This window comes from Trichomycterus rosablanca, chromosome 24 (assembly GCF_030014385.1).
Source record: "Trichomycterus rosablanca isolate fTriRos1 chromosome 24, fTriRos1.hap1, whole genome shotgun sequence".
In the NCBI taxonomy this organism is placed as follows: Eukaryota; Metazoa; Chordata; class Actinopteri; order Siluriformes; family Trichomycteridae; genus Trichomycterus; species Trichomycterus rosablanca.
The window spans coordinates 18,462,055-18,479,120 of record NC_086011.1 but is presented as its reverse complement, the minus strand read 5'-3'; the positions used below and the strand labels follow the sequence as shown (position 1 = coordinate 18,479,120).

The 17,066-nt window shown below is 44.2% G+C and overlaps 1 protein-coding gene across 2 annotated transcripts in view; it reads left to right on the top strand.

Annotated features, from left to right (window-relative positions):
- Positions 1 to 17,066, top strand: part of gnai2a (guanine nucleotide binding protein (G protein), alpha inhibiting activity polypeptide 2a) — a 43,294-nt gene that overhangs the window by 23,108 nt on the left and 3,120 nt on the right. For both annotated transcript variants that reach the window (XM_062986677.1, XM_062986676.1), the window contains exons 2-5: positions 5,331 to 5,373; positions 8,818 to 8,959; positions 13,630 to 13,790; positions 16,383 to 16,511. In XM_062986677.1, coding sequence (XP_062842747.1) covers positions 5,331 to 5,373; positions 8,818 to 8,959; positions 13,630 to 13,790; positions 16,383 to 16,511 — 475 coding nt within the window. The remainder of the gene's footprint in view (positions 1 to 5,330; positions 5,374 to 8,817; positions 8,960 to 13,629; positions 13,791 to 16,382; positions 16,512 to 17,066) is intronic.

Sequence of the window (17,066 nt, the reverse complement as noted above, 5' to 3'; positions counted from 1 at the left end):
GCTCTCTGTGATGGTTTCTGTTAAATTACTGACGTTTACGAGGGCGGATTTTTTGGGCAGCGTTTGTGCTCCTAATCAAAACTGTAGCAGCCGCTCAGGTGGCGCAGCGGTAAAAAGAAACGCGCTGCAACCAGGGCTGGATTCTGAGAAGCGTGGTATCGAATCCAGCCTTGCTTTACCGGTTCGAAGCTGAGTGGCTATATGAGCAACGATTGGCCGGTCGCTCATGTGGGGGGTGGGACAAAGAACCGGATGTGGGTCTCTCTCTGTCAGAATGCGATTGCGTTCTCTGCCGGCTGATTGGAGGCGCTTACACAGAGATGGGAGAGGGTGCCCTTAGGGTGTGTGTCTCCGCATGCAACGCTAGGTGGCGCCAGACTCGTCAATGTGTGGGTGGCAAAGATGCATCTGGCTGCTGCTCGTGTTTCGGAGGGTATACGGGTTAGCTTCAATCACCTCCGTCAGGGCAGGGTTCGGCATAGACAGAGAGGAAGCACGATGCTAATTGAACAATTGGATGCGCTAAAAGGGGAGAAAAAGGGGTAAAAAAAACCCGCTGTAAATCCTGCTCTAGGTTTCTGCTCTGGGATGTTCGGTGCAACTCAGCTTTCTGTTTCATCCGCCATTCAACCAGGCTGACGTGCACAAATAAAGAAACCTCCTCTTCCTCCAGCATGTATTAATAATCTGATGATTTTAAAGCATGGATGTGACGTGTGGAAGTGGTACGGTGGAGAAACGGGACGAGCGGACGTGACGGTGCGCGCAGGAGGGAAATCTGGAGCGGCGTCTGTGACTCCTCTCATGTCAGCGTGAGAACGGCGTCTGTAGAAAATCACCGCCCCTCTCGTTCAGTAGAAACGTCGTAAAGCGCTATAAATCCCAGCGTTCTCGCTCGGCGTGGAGAGAGAAGAGGAAGTCGGCGTCTCTCGCTCCGTCTCCTAAGAGCTTAAAGTTAAACTGTATATTTTTTCTTCTCTCTCCGCTCCCTCACTTCCTCTTCTGTCCCATCCGTCCTCTGTTCTGCTTTTCCGAGCCTGTCCAGCTCTGCTGGGTCAACAGATACAGCTGGTCGTCATGGACACTATCGTTTAGACCCGCTGGTCTGGACGCTGTAGATGTGATTACGGTCATTAGGTTGTCTGAGTAGCACCGGTTCATCGTGGTTTGATGATACAGCGGGCGGTGCTGGCTATTAAACGGAAGTCGCTTGGGGGACGGTGGGAGCCTAGTGGGTGGCGCTTTGGGCTATCAATTGAAATGTTGAGAGTTCGAATCCCAGCTCTGTCATGCAGCCACTGTTGGGCCCTTGAGCAAGGCCCTTAACCCTCTCAGCTGTGCTCCGGCAAATTTGTCAATCGGAATTAGAAGTGTGTGTGTGTGTGTGTGTGTGTGTGTGTGTGTGTGTGTGTGTTCCGAGCTCTAATCTCTGAGCCCCGTCTTTAGTTCTTATTTATTTTTTACCACCTCGTCTCCTGCGCTCGACCTCTCGTTAAGGTTTGGGGTAGAGGTTACCGGGTAGAGGTTACCATGGCAACACGAGCGGGACCTTCTCACCGTCTCTCTGTTTCTGTGCGTGTGATCTGCGCGAGTGTTACGAGAACCCTGCACCGTCTGATACTTTGCCAGTCATGTCATCAGTCACACACACACACACACACACACACACACACCCAACAGCAACTTGTGCGACAGAGTTTTTGTTTATTTACACCAAGAAAATTGAAAAATGGGGCGTTGGTGAGTGTATAAACATAAATGTCACACACACACACACACACACACAATGTTAATGTGTTAATGACACTTGCTCAGCGTCACATTCACTTTGATGATATAAAAAATACCAGCCGTCTGAGCACCACGCTGGAACCTGAACGTGTGAGAGGCAGACGCACCGCACGCCAGTCTAATACCCCACTGATTCACCTTCAAGCTCCCTGACCACGCCCCACAGAGAGAGATGTAAACGAGCAGCAGCTCCTCTCTCTCTCTCTCTCTCTCTCTGTGTGGGCTGGGGTGATCTGGCTGGTGGGGCGGGGGCTTCAAGGTGAATCTGAGGGGTGTTGGGCTGCCATGCGGCGCGTTTGCCTTTTGATGGATGGCATTTCCTGTGCACTTCATCTCCAGACATGACTGAGGGATGCGTCTGGGTTTACGCTTAGATGTCAGTGCTCGTATGCCGGTTCAGTGTGTGTGTGTGTGTGTGTGTGTGTGTGTGTGTGTGTGTGTGTGTGTGGTCATTAGTACATTTGTAATGCTCCATTCACACCTCTTAGTTCCCCCTGTGGAGGCAGAAACAGGTGGGTAACAGAGAAGGACATTTAAGGTTTGGCACGTTGTTAGGAGACTCATTTTAAACAGTCAGATACAAATAAATTCCACATTTGATTGGTTAAAGAAACGTAAACAAATTGCCGGTGGATTTAAAGAGCATCGCGTTTAATCACTGTGAGATCAGCTTAAACTAGAGAGGAGCATTTCCTGAAGAAATGCGAGTCTGATTACAGCTCAGCACTGGTAGGCGTCCAGATACTTTTGGTCATGCATGCAGAAGTTTAGTAGATCGACCTGCCTTTCAAAAAAAATCATGGAAGTGAATGGGGGCAAAAAAAATAGTATAAAAACCGGCGTGGCAGGTGAATGGGTGCACAGCGACTTACAGTACTGTGACAGCATACTGTCTAAGCAATTGAGGGTTAAGGGCCTTGCTCAAGGGCCCAACAGTGGCAAACTGTTAAGTACTAGTCCAGTACCTTAACCGCTAGACTACAACAGCCGCAGTGTCCCACCTGTAGGCCGGACGATTTAGAATAGGAACAGTGTCGATATCTCAAATTTAAAAAATGAATGGAGGTAAATAGGGCAGAAAATGGGTATAAAAACAGTTGGAATAATAATAATATTCATTTTGGATGGGTAAAATAAATCAGCTCTAGATCCTGAGGGTGAGACCATAGACCGGCACCAGAGAAGTCAAAACCAAACGTGAAAATAAGCGATGTATTAAAGCAGGAATTGATTGTAATAGTGCCTCGTTGTATTCTGGTTCTACACCTTTAGTTTAATTGGCCTGTATGAGTACATTCTCAGGTTTATTATTCTGTAGGGGGGACGTGACCTATATCCTCATGATTTTGTCCCAAACTGCCATTTTAAAATGTCACTGACTGAGCAGAATTTCCGATCGGCTTCGTTTCGATCAGAAAACATGTTGAATAATGTACAAAGTTTAAACTTTATACTTGTGATGTTCGACACTGTGTAGCACTTAATCTGAGAACTTATTCTTACTCTTATTCTTTTCTATAAATATAAAAACCACCTTTGTTTTAACCGTTAGTTACTACCGTGTCTCGGTTCACCTTCGTAAAAGAGCCGCCTGCTTCAGACTCACGTGTGGGTTTTGTTTGTCGCCGGCCGTAATCGCTCCTCTGAACTCCCGGATTAAATCCCAAAACTATTAGCGCGCGGCGACCCCGCAGGCTGCAGCAGGATCTCCGAGAGCCGCGTTCAGCTCTCTCTCCTCGCAGCGCAGATAATTAGCTGTCTGCTGAAGATGACAACCGAGATGAAGGATTAAACTTCAGCACCTGATTAAACGAACACCATTAACATGTAAGAGGAAAACCAGGGTGAAAATGAAATGAATTTGCTCTGGAGCTGAACGATAAAAATACAAAAAAAAACCCGCACTGAACCGACATGTTTCTGCAGCACGTTAAACCCTGGTGTGGATTAGTCTGAGGGTAACATGATGATGTGGTGGCTGTACCAGTACAGGACGTGTACAAGCTGCACCTCTGTACCATCCGTCCCATTAAGGGAGCTTTTGGTCTCTTTAGTAAATGGTGGATCTGTAGCAGCTGCCTGTTGGTACTTTTAATAATTTCCCTCGACATTAATAAAGTCTGTCTGTCTATCTGTCTATCAGTCTGTCAGTGTCTATCCGTCCATTTGTCTGTCTGTCTTTCTGTCCATCTGTCTATCCATCCATTTATTTGTCTGTCTATCTGTCTGTCTGTCTGTCTGTCTGTTTGTACATAACAGCTTTGACCAGCTAGGGAACATCGTAACATTTCTTCCTCGCTTGCATTAATAATAATGATAATAATAACAATAGTTATAAGACAGCAATAATATCAGTAATAATATAATAACAATAATAATACAATAATAATAATGAAGTTTAGTTTCTCAGAGGATCCGTGTGTATATTTTGAAGTGTTTGATGGCTGCAGGTTTAAGGTGAATGAACAGGGTCGGAGGAATGAACACAGCGAGCTCCTGATGCTGCAGATGTGTGTATGAAAATCCCCCAGCTCCAGACACCTCGAGAGCTCATCACAGCTCTGATTTCAATCTGTTTCATTTACAGTAACGTTACAGCTCTGAAACCCAATGAGAATAAAACCTCGATTTCTTACCTCGTCTCTCGTGGCCTGTCTGTGTATAATACACTTCAGATTCTCTCTTCTGCTCTGTGTGTGTGTGTGTGTGTGTGTGTGTGTGTTTATTAGCTGTGGGACTGTGAGAGTGTCTGGAGCAGACGTGTTTACAGCCATAAACCTCTTAAAATCCACAGGTTTTTTTGTATTTTGTATCTAAGAGCCTTGAGATCAGAAGAACTGTGTTGCACATGGGCATGATAGGGACCATGTTTCCATTTTTAAGCTTGTTTTATGAAGGTTGGTGAATCTCAGGTAATACGGCTGTGTAGGACCTGGTGTATACACACACACACACACACACACACACACACACACTCTGTACTGAATTATTTAAACACCATAAAGACGTGTGAGGGTTGAAGTTACATTTAATGCTCCTGGTTTTGGAACGAGACGTCTAACCAGCATCATGGTCTGTTTTGGTCTGTCAGTCTCTGCTATTCTGTACATGAAGTGATTTTCCAGCCCTGATCAGTTTCACTGTGGTGTGAAGTCGTGTGTAAGATCCTGGTGTATAAACGAGAGCGCTTCAGTTCCTCTTCACCTGTTAGTTTTGGGGCCGCACTGTCGCCTCACAGCAAGAAGGTCCTGGGTTCGATCCCCAGGTGGGGCTGTCTGGGTCCTTTCTGTGTAAAGTTTGCATGTTCTCCCCGTGTCCGTGTGGGTTTCCTCCGGGTGCTCGGGTTTCCTCCCACAGTCGAAATACATAACTGTGTTGGATATAACCTTGTGAACTGATGAATCTTGTGTAATGAGTAACGACCGTTCCTGTCATGAATGTAACCAAAGTGTAAAACATGACGTTAAAATCCTAATAAACAAACGAACCGGTTAGTTTTGCTTTCTTTGTGTTTAATGTAATGTTTGTATGTTTTACAGGTGCTGGAGAGTCGGGGAAGAGCACCATCGTAAAGCAGATGAAGTAAGCACACACACACACACACACACACACACACACACACACACACACTTAAAATGTTAATAAAATAGCTCAGCACGATAATAATGAACTAAACATGTTTTCAGTACATTACATATTTTTAAAATAAATGACGTCTCAGGTCAGGAAAATGGGAGGATGCCCCGCAATGTGAATCCTGCCAATTACCCATCACGATTAAACACGTTACTAACTGAGGGCCCTGAATACCAAAGGGAAAGACACAAATTCTCCATAACCGGAACAATGAAAGACATTTTTAACCTTGGAAAAACAGAAAAACTTTTAAACTTCATTACAATTACTGAATCAGGAATACACATATAATATCAGAGACTACATAACAGATACAAAGCACCCACATAAACCTTTCCTACTGGGAATGTAACTCACAAGAGTAAACACGGTGTTAAAAGATAGATGGATAGACAGACAGACAGACAGACACAGACAGACAGACAGACCAATATATAGTTAGACAGACAGACAGACCAATATATAGTTAGACAGACAGACAGACAGACAGACAGACAGACAGACAGACAGACAGATAGACAGACACAGTTAGATAGATAGACAGATATATAGTTAGACAGACAGACAGACAGACAGACCAATATATAGTTAGAAAGACAGACAGACAGACAGACAGACAGACAGACAGACAGACAGTTAGATAGATGGATGGATGGATGGATGGATGGATGGATGGATGGATGGATAGATAGACAGATAGATATATAGTTAGACAGACAGACAGTTAGATAGATAGACAGATATATAGTTAGACAGACAGACAGACAGACAGACAGACAGACAGACATATAGTTAGATAGACAGACAGACAGACAGATAGATAGTTAGATAGATAGACAGATAGATAGACAGATATATAGTTAGACAGACAGACAGACAGATAGATAGACAGATATATAGTTAGATAGACAGACAGACAGATAGATAGATAGATAGACAGATACAGTGTATCACAAAAGTGAGTACACCCCTCACATTTCTGCAGATATTTAAGTATATCTTTTCATGGGACAACACTGACAAAATGACACTTTGACACAATGAAAAGTAGTCTGTGTGCAGCTTATATAACAGTGTAAATTTATTCTTCCCTCAAAATAACTCAATATACAGCCATTAATGTCTAAACCACCGGCAACAAAAGTGAGTACACCCCTAAGAGACTACACCCCTAAATGTCCAAATTGAGCACTGCTTGTCATTTTCCCTCCAAAATGTCATGTGATTTGTTAGTGTTACTAGGTCTCAGGTGTGCATAGGGAGCAGGTGTGTTCAATTTAGTAGTACAGCTCTCACACTCTCTCATACTGGTCACTGAAAGTTCCAACATGGCACCTCATGGCAAAGAACTCTCTGAGGATCTTAAAAGACGAATTGTTGCGCTACATGAAGATGGCCAAGGCTACAAGAAGATTGCCAACACCCTGAAACTGAGCTGCAGCACAGTGGCCAAGATCATCCAGCGTTTTAAAAGAGCAGGGTCCACTCAGAACAGACCTCACGTTGGTCGTCCAAAGAAGCTGAGTGCACGTGTTCAGCGTCACATCCAACTGCTGTCTTTGAAAGATAGGCGCAGGAGTGCTGTCAGCATTGCTGCAGAGATTGAAAAGGTGGGGGGTCAGCCTGTCAGTGCTCAGACCATACGCCGCACACTACATCAAATTGGTCTGCATGGCTGTCACCACAGAAGGAAGCCTCTTCTGAAGTCTCTACACAAGAAAGCCCGCAAACAGTTTGCTGAAGACATGTCAACAAAGGACATGGATTACTGGAACCATGTCCTATGGTCTGATGAGACCAAGATTAATTTGTTTGGTTCAGATGGTCTCAAGCATGTGTGGCGGCAATCAGGTGAGGAGTACAAAGATAAGTGTGTCATGCCTACAGTCAAGCATGGTGGTGGGAATACCATGGTCTGGGGCTGCATGAGTGCAGCAGGTGTTGGGGAGTTACATTTCATTGAGGGACACATGAACTCCAATATGTACTGTGAAATACTGAAGCAGAGCATGATCCCCTCCCTCCGGAAACTGGGTCGCAGGGCAGTGTTCCAGCATGATAATGACCCCAAACACACCTCTAAGACGACCACTGCTTTATTGAAGAGGCTGAGGGTAAAGGTGATGGACTGGCCAAGCATGTCTCCAGACCTAAACCCAATAGAACATCTTTGGGGCATCCTCAAGCGGAAGGTGGAGGAGCGCAAAGTCTCGAATATCCGCCAGCTCCGTGATGTCGTCATGGAGGAGTGGAAAAGCATTCCAGTGGCAACCTGTGAAGCTCTGGTAAACTCCATGCCCAGGAGAGTTAAGGCAGTTCTGGGAAATAATGGTGGCCACACAAAATATTGACACTTCAGGAACTTTCACTAAGGGGTGTACTCACTTTTGTTGCCAGTGGTTTAGACATTAATGGCTGTATATTGAGTTATTTTGAGGGAAGAATAAATTTACACTGTTATATAAGCTGCACACAGACTACTTTTCATTGTGTCAAAGTGTCATTTTGTCAGTGTTGTCCCATGAAAAGATATACTTAAATATCTGCAGAAATGTGAGGGGTGTACTCACTTTTGTGATACACTGTATATAGTTAGACAGACAGACAGACAGACATAGATAGTTAGATAGATAGACAGACAGACAGTTAGATAGACAGATAGACAGACAGATAGATAGACAGATATATAGTTAGACAGACAGACAGACGTCTCAGGTCAGGCGTGTCACCGAGCTGCACAGTAAACACAAAACCTGTACTCAGTGTTTTTACTGCGTGTCTCTCATAACAAACGTTTGCTGTAACCATGTTTTGTTTTCATTTAAATAAGCATTGTGTTATTTTCTAAAATACTGCGAATAATTAAATTTTTATCTCAGTAAGAAGAGACGTGATTTGTCCATTGTTTAATTTGCAGATTCAGTAGAAAACACCCACATCACATAATGCTGTGCCAGTATAAACGTCCGGTTTTATTTTCTGTACCTGTTTGATCAGTGGGAATGTTTCGTTCCTCCTGTTTTCACCACCATCTCTTTATCTTCGTCTCTTTTTTATGTCGTGTGCAGTGCCATGACAAATCCGTGTTGCGTCACCTTAATGTCTAAATAACTGAGCGTAGTGTATTAGCATAATTACACCAGAGAGAGAGAGAGAGAGAGAAAGTGAGAGAGCATTTTAACACTGGATACATCCAACAAACATCTTCACGTCTGTACACACACTCCCCCCGACCCTGCACCCCTGTTTCCTGGGTGTTATTAAACGTGATGATCGTCTCAGCTTTATTCTGAAGCAGTTCACGTTCACTTCACGTCGGTTAGAAGACACAGAGGTTTGTGTTGCGTAGCAGAACGTTGAGCGTTTGTTTGTCTGTGCGTCCGTGTGCAGGATCATCCACGAGGACGGTTATTCAGAAGAGGAGTGCAGGCAGTACAGAGCCGTGGTCTACAGTAACGTCATCCAGTCCATCATGGCCATCATCAAAGCCATGAGCAACCTCAAGATCAACTATGAAGAATCTTCCAGAGCCGTACGTGCACACACACACACACACACACACACACGTATACACACACACGTATACACACACAAACTTGTTTTTTTCCTCATTTAATCTTTGATAACCGCTTCCCACAGACTAAAAGTCTGGACACAGTGCCAAAAAAGTCTGGTGGTTCAGGTTCTATGTCCATCAAACTCTCCACCACCAAGCTGCTCCCACCGGGACCTGAACATGACCCCTACCAATCACTACCAATCAGTTGTTTGGATTCTATCCAGTCACACACGGACGTTTTTAAAATACAAACTTCTGTCGAATGTCTAAACGTAAACAAAATGACCAGATAAAACAGCAGCGATGTTGATGAGAACATACCAAACTCCTCTACACAACTCAAACTACCTGCTGCTAAAGTTCCTTGCTCAGGGGCCCAACAGTAGCCACTTGGCGGTGATGTGGCTTGAACTGGCAACCTTTTGATTACTAGTCCAGTACAGCGGAGATGTACAGGGTACCTCAGCCCTAAAAAGTAGAACCCCTCTCCTCAAATTCCTGATTTGGATCACTGAACAATGACGTAGACCCATCACTGGTCTCAAGTCCAGCCGTGAAAATGACCCGCGGGTTACCATAGTGTTTAAAAACCCTCCATTTGTCCATATTGACCCTGCAATGCTGATCTTTCAGTACAGAATCCACCAGGTTTTGATGTATGCAGGACCTTGGAGGGGTGTGTCTGTATTGTGAACGTTAGGTCCAGAATTACCACAAATCTGCTTTGATTAAATTCTTTCATCAGTATTTCATCCTGGCACTTCCACACAATAATAAAAACAGCACAAACACAGTTTTTATTATTATTATAACATTAATTTACTGTATCGTACAGTCTGTCTCTCTTCCTGCTGTTAGAGCAGCTTTTGTAGATCACATTTCATCCCTAGTGGCCTCGGGCAGCCTAACCAGAGGAGCACAGAGCCTCTCGTTCATACACACACACACACACACACACACACACACACTGCTATGAAACACTGCTTTTATTTGTAAATGTGACTGATAGTCTGATCGCTGATCTGTAAATGGAATCGGAGGGAGAGGAACTGCAGGCACTTCACACCTCACAGTTCATACTGATAGACGTACAGAAATAGGAACATAACCACAGGCTCAGGCCGTCGTAGAAAGCTTGTTTATTTAATCATCAGAGGGTGTGTTTGTGGTCTGAGCTGGTACAGACGTGACATTTATAAACGCTGATCTTTCTTCATCTGCTTCAGTTATTCAAATGAAAGAGGAACAAAAACAGTTGATTTATTTACACACGGAGCCGAATCGTTGTTCACATTTGCATGTGAATTTAGCGAACGCTGGTCCAAACCGAAACAAGAGAAGGTGCAGCGCGGTTCGAGTGTGGAGCCACGTCAAGATCAATCACATTTGTTTGTGTAGCGCAGATCACAACAGACAATAGATAGTCTCAAAGAGGCTTTACAGATATACAGGTCCAAAAAACTCTGAGCAGCCCGGGACACCGATGGTACGAAACAACGTAATGAGGAAATGAGCCGAGATTAAAAGTGGCCACGTTGTATTTCGGCGAGTAAAATTGCATTTACATTAATTACATTCACAATAAGTAAAACATTTATAAAGTAAACACTAGGGATGTAACGATGCACCACAAGACAGTTAAAAATCAGTGCACATGTGCCACGATTTAAATCGGTTATTCATTTAAGATGAATTGATATTCACTTTAAACAGCAGAGGGCGCTGGTGCAACCAGCATTGTTTTGCATAGTTCATACTAGAGATGGGACAATCGATCGGCTATGAATCGGTATCGGCCGATTTTTAATCAAAATATGCTATCGGCGATATTTCCTAAATGTAGCCGATCCGATGGTGTGATATATAAAGATCACGTTAAGTTAACAGCTCAGTGGATCGATCCAGACTTTGAGCTACGAAGCACCAACCATCACATCACCATTCATCAACAATCGTACAGAAACCATCGTGAAAGCTCTTACGATGTAATTTTGCTGATTGTAATATTTACTTTAAAAAGATAATTCAACCCGGTCACATCTGAGTCGATTCTATCAGCACGTTATATAAACTCCTGGTTCACTTTGGTAAATCGTGAGCGGTTCTTACTTGTGATGTAGATGAGAACAGAAAACGTTACAGAGCCAATCAGAGGCAAAAGTTTATTCATTACCAAATTCGTTAGTTCAGGATCATCTGCTGAACTTTTAGAAAACTTTTAGCTCCACAGACGGAACGAGTCTGACTCGGTTACAGATCTGTGCTAATAGCAGTTTAATGAAGCTTTTTAATGTAAGAGAGTCACACAAAATGTTCTGTAGTAGTTGGTGTTTATTTAAAACCACGACATTTAATTAATAACAGTAAACACGGAGAGATAACTGAGAAGAGAAACTTACGCTTCACATAAAAACGAATCAACTCATGAATCAATGAATCACTTATAGCGATACTGTGAACAAAGCGTCTCTTCTAAAGGCACACACACACACGCGCGCGCGCTGCTCCGGTTTATCTTTACTGTGAGGCTCTTTTTAAGTTTATTTACTGCTAATCCACCCCCCCCCCGATCGGAATCGGCTATCGGCCGATGTCCCTGAAAGGAGATCGGAATCGGTGCCAAAAACCCCGATCGGTCCATCTCTAGTTCATACCTGCCTCAGAAATAAAAGGGCATTCATTATTTAGATAAATAAAAGATAAGCACAAATATAAATATAATTTTATTGTATTTTATTTTAAAGAGAAATAATAAAAGGAAACTTTGTCATTTGTGTTGTTTAAAAAAATCGTGGAAAAAATCGTATCGTAAACCCAGAATCGTATTGCATCGTGGGTAGAGTGTATCGTTACATCCCTAGTAAACACACATCTATACACATGTACAATAACCCCCCCAACCCTACATCTCTGTACAATTCACAAGTCGCATGGTGTGTTCCACCAGATTTGGAAACACAACTGTCGGGATTCACCAAGAACACTGTGAAGCCAGGAACTGCTTTTGGATGATGAAGTCCGGCAAGTCATTTGTTTATGGACACACTGTAGCACACACTCCCAAATTTTGTTTATGAATTTAAAGAAATGCTGGTAATCTGGTCCCACTGTGGTTTACAAGATGTAACCTAAAGCCTCGACAAGGGGTCTAACTGACTGGTTTGGTTGTAATGATAGTGTACTGTACTAGTAGACCATTTAAATGATGGGCTGCAACTTCATTTAATTCCAATTATAAGATGAGTGTGTGTGTGTGTGTGTGTGTGTGTGTGTGTGTGTGTGTGTGTGTGTGTGTGTGTGTGCGCACTACAGTTGGTTGAATGTGTGATTGCAGTAATAAAGCCTCTACAGCTCTGTTAAACAAGCAGATCTCCCCTGTTACATGTAATTACTGAGGACTAATGGATCTGATCTCTCTATCTCTGGTGCTTTGTGGCTTTTTATGGAAGGGTGCTAATGTTGGCTCGACCCACTGCTGGGCTGTCGGGGGCATTTGTTTTCTTATTAAATGAGGTCTCGACTGTATTAAGATTACTGCTTAGTTTAGCAATATTTACATCAGCCAGCCGGTGCATTAAAACCACCTGCCTGATATCGTGCAGGTCCCTGTTTAATCAGAGGACGTTTATACGCTCAGGCACTGATGGTTTGAAGTCAGTGTGACCTAAGAGAGTATTATTATGAAACAGAGTTGTACCACACTCATGCTCACATTCATGTACCGGTTCAGATGTTTTAGGCTCTGATACGGATGAAGCTCCGGTTTTACTGCTTCGTTCTTTATTTCTTTAGCTGTTGTGCAGGGTTAACCGTTCCATCACTGTTTATATCTACACCAGGACCGTTAAACCACCGAATCTAACCCAGCAGCCGTATGCAAATAAGCGTCCCTGTGTTTTCTTTTCATTCAGCTTGATCACGGGAGGCACGGTGGGTAGCACTTTTTATGGGTTCCATTCCCAGGTAAAGCGATCTGGGTCCTTTCTGTATGGAGTTGGCATGTTCTCCCCGTGTCTGCGTGGGTTTCCTCTGGGAGCTCCAGTCCCCCCCCCCCACAATCAAAAGACTTAAACTGATGAACCTTGTGTAACCAGTAACGACCTGTCCTGTCATGAATGGAACCAAAGTGTGTAAAACATGACGTTAAAATCAGGCGGCACAGCAAGAAGGTTCTGGGTTCGATCCCCAGGTGGGACGGTCCGGGTCCTTTCTGTGTGGAGTTTGCATGTTCTCCCCGTGTCCGTGTGGGTTTCCTCCCACAGTCCAAAGACGTGTAAGTGAGGTAAATACTAAATTGTCCATGACTGTGTTTGATATTAACTTGAACTGATGAATCTTGTGTGAAGAGTAACAACCGTTCCTGACATGAGTGTAAGCAAAGTGTAAAATCCTAATAAATAAATAATTCAGCTTGATCGCTGCCACACTTTTTCTACTGTCTCAGGACTGGACTGAAATCCTCACACTTGATTTCTGTCCTGATTTTGTAGAAAGTAAAAGAAAACGTGATCCAAAAATAAACACCGTAGCTGCAGACGGCATTTCACGTCATCACCCAGGCCGGGTCTGTTCTGTAGTGTTTAGCATTCATGTTTATGTCGTTTATACGTGTGTGTGTGTGTGTGTGTGTGTGTGTGTTGCAGGACGACGCGAGGCAGCTGTTCGCTATGGCTGCAGAAGCAGAGGAGAAGGGGATATTTCCTGAAGAGCTCTCCGGAGCCGTCGCCCGCCTGTGGGCCGATGGAGGAGTGCAGAACTGTTGTACTCGCTCGAGAGAGTACCAGCTCAACGATTCTGCCACATAGTAAGCACACATACACACACACACACACATATACACACACACACACAGGATGTCTTTTAGCAGCATGCTGCATCATCGCACTTGGTTACGAATCGCCGTCTTTACGCTGGAACCCCTCTGGGAACCGTAGCAGGTCTCATGCTGGTACACTGATGTCAGACTTTTGGGATGTGTTTACGCTTAAACCCCAAGCCAGAAGGTTCTGTTCTAACGGTGCATGTGTGAAAGGACTCGGACGTGGGAGAGGAGAGGGAAGGTGTGTGTATGCGCGCCTTTATGCTTTTGGGAGCCAGCACTGATGCGCTGCTTGCAGGTCCGTGCTTCCATTCATCTCACGGTTGGATGTCAGGGTTGCCAGGTCTCCAGCGTTCTGGGCTTTGTTCTGGTTCCGTTTGTGCACACCACTTTTATGTAGGTGTGTAGTTTTGGTTTGAAGTTTTAGCTTTAGTTTCATACACTGGGCTGAATTGTTTTCCTCTCGGCGCCCCTAGAGGGTCAGAACCGTCCCTGTTGTAAAGATGTTAGAAACAGAAAGTGAAGCGAGCGCTGAATGAGCTGCTGTTTCCTCGGCGTGCCTGTGGTTTCACAGTGTGAACGGTTACGTGCGGCCCCTCCCTGTGTTTGGACGTGTGGTCTTACTCATTTGCATGTGGGTTTTATGGTTTCAACACACATTCGAGGGGTGTGTGTGTGTGTGTGTGGTGCACTCATGCTTGCTGTTTGTACTGGTGCTGTGTATTTGTGATGTGTACATGTGCATGCAGGAGGGGTTTGGGGTTTTTTTTTTTTGGTTTGGTGCCCACAGAGGTGCTGCCACCGTTACACGTGTGCAGATGTAAACTAAAACAAACGCCTGACGTGTTTGTACAAGCGTTATCTGTGTGGCGTCGTGCAACCCGACATCGTAGGATACGATACTTATCAACAGATGGGATGTTAAACCTGAACCTGAACCTGTTGTTCCTTCAGCGTGTTGAGATCAGTGCTCTTGTCACTGTGCTGTTCATCCATAACGAGCAGGCGAGGCTCTATTTAAACGCCGCACCTGATCCAGCAGGCTTTCATTTCCACCAAATCAAGTGCTCTCACAAGCATGTAATTACTCTGAGATCATGAGAGCGCTGCTATTGATCTCCGTCTCCTCTCCAGCCGCCCAGAGTGTGATGCACTCCACCACAGTCGAGTCTGAACGGCTGATAAGTGATGCACGAGATTTGCTGCCTGTGCATTTACACACACACACACGGAAAGATGACGACTCGAAACCTGATGTATGTGTAGATTAAGCTTCAGGGTGCGAGAAGGTCAACAAGAATCAAAAGGTTCAGTGCAAATCAGGCTCATTTTATTAAAACCACCTGCAGGAATGAAATATTACTGTAAGCAAATCTGCACAAAATTTTATCAGAAATGTGTCCTGACCTTCATCTAAGTTCAAAGATTACGTCCAAATATCTTTCTCCTACAAACTATGTGTACCTCTAGAACACTCGAGGCCCGTGTGCCTAATCCAGCCCGATACGTCATTTTATATTTACATTTACGGCATTTACGGTTGGATGTCAGGGTTGCCAGGTCTCCAGCGTTCTGAGCTTTGTTCTGGTTCTGTTTGTGCGCACCACTTTTATGTAGGGGTGTAGTTTTGGTTTGAAGTTTTAGGTTTAGTTTCATACGCTGGTGCCTAATCCAGCCCGATACGTCATTTTATATTTACATTACGGCATTTAGCAGACGCTTTTATCCAAAGCGACTTAGTTATGACTGAACACAATTTTGAGCAATTGAGGGTCAAGGGCCTTGCTCAGGGGCCAAACAGTGGCAACTTGGCAGTGGTGGGGCTTGAACCGGCAACCGTTTGATTACTAGTCCAGTACCTTAACCACTAAGCTATCACTATTTTATGCGGCCCGCTAGAGCTTAAAACACGTACAATTGTCTTAAAATGAAAGTCTATGCTGCTTTAAAGCGTACATTGTAAAATCGTACATAAACTACATCTCCCACAATGCATGTGTTGTGACCCGCGAAGTGACCACATCCCACATCTTACCACCAGGTTGCAGTGTTTCCACATCAGCGTTTAACTAACCGCTTAAATTCTTAGAAGCACTAGCACTTAAAACATGCCATACAATTAAATTCTACACGCTTATTGTCAAACAAACACTCTAACCACTATACACACCAGTAAAGAAAGCAAATCCACCCCATACTCAGCCAGGATTATAGCCAAAGCAGCTGACGTGATGTTAAGAATTAAACAAATAAGTGGAGTTGGATGAGGACGGTGTGTGATGTGGTATTAAGGAGTTACATTTATACAGTCTTGACACCCCTGCTCTAGAAGTACACGTTTATTAAAAGGGTTGATGGAAGTCAGGAACATAAAGTTGGGTCTTCACTATTAAAGCCTGGTCTTCATCATACAGCTTAACAGAAGTGTTGCGTGCCTCAAGTAAAGGAGATTCTTGAGAACCACAGAAAAAGAGTCATCAAAGCCCACCAGGTTGGAATAGGAACGTGTGGTGCACCCGACCATCCCTAAAGCTTACACGTCCACCCAGCTCATGTAACACTCGTTTGCTTTTTCAGCTACCTGAATGATCTGCAGAGGATAGCCAAAGCCGACTACATCCCAACCCAGTCTGACGTGTTGAGGACTAGAGTGAAGACCACCGGCATCGTAGAGACACATTTCACCTTCAGAGATCTCCACTTCAAGTGAGTAACCGGGTATAAGTGGTATCTGTTGCATCTGCAGTAACTGGTTATAATCAGGGCTGTACTAAATTCACCAGAAAATGTGCTTAACTTCACAGATTTCACAGATTTTTTAAGACAAGTGCCACGTCATGGTGGTTGTTAAATTAAATGATAGAATAAATAGAATCTACAATACACAGCACAGCTACCTTAATAGAATGTAAACCTAGAACATCCAGTGATGCGTCCACCAGAAAACCACCGTAGTAGGTTCTATTCCCCCAACCTCCTAAATGGAACATAATATCTCTTATATTTCATATCTCAGCCTGCTGAAATGTGTTTTCTATCACTGCTACCATCTCGGACTCCTGTACCATCAGCTGCTACAGACGCCCTGAACCTCCCCACCAAACCAGTTCACCAACTAAACCCTAAAGATAATCCGAGACGAGAGCGTGTATCAATAACGTGAGTTCAGCATGACCGTGTGTGTGAGTAGTGAGCCTTCCTTTCATCCGCTCACCACTTTATTAACGGGGACATCGGACGGGCGTGCGCGCCCTTCTCTCC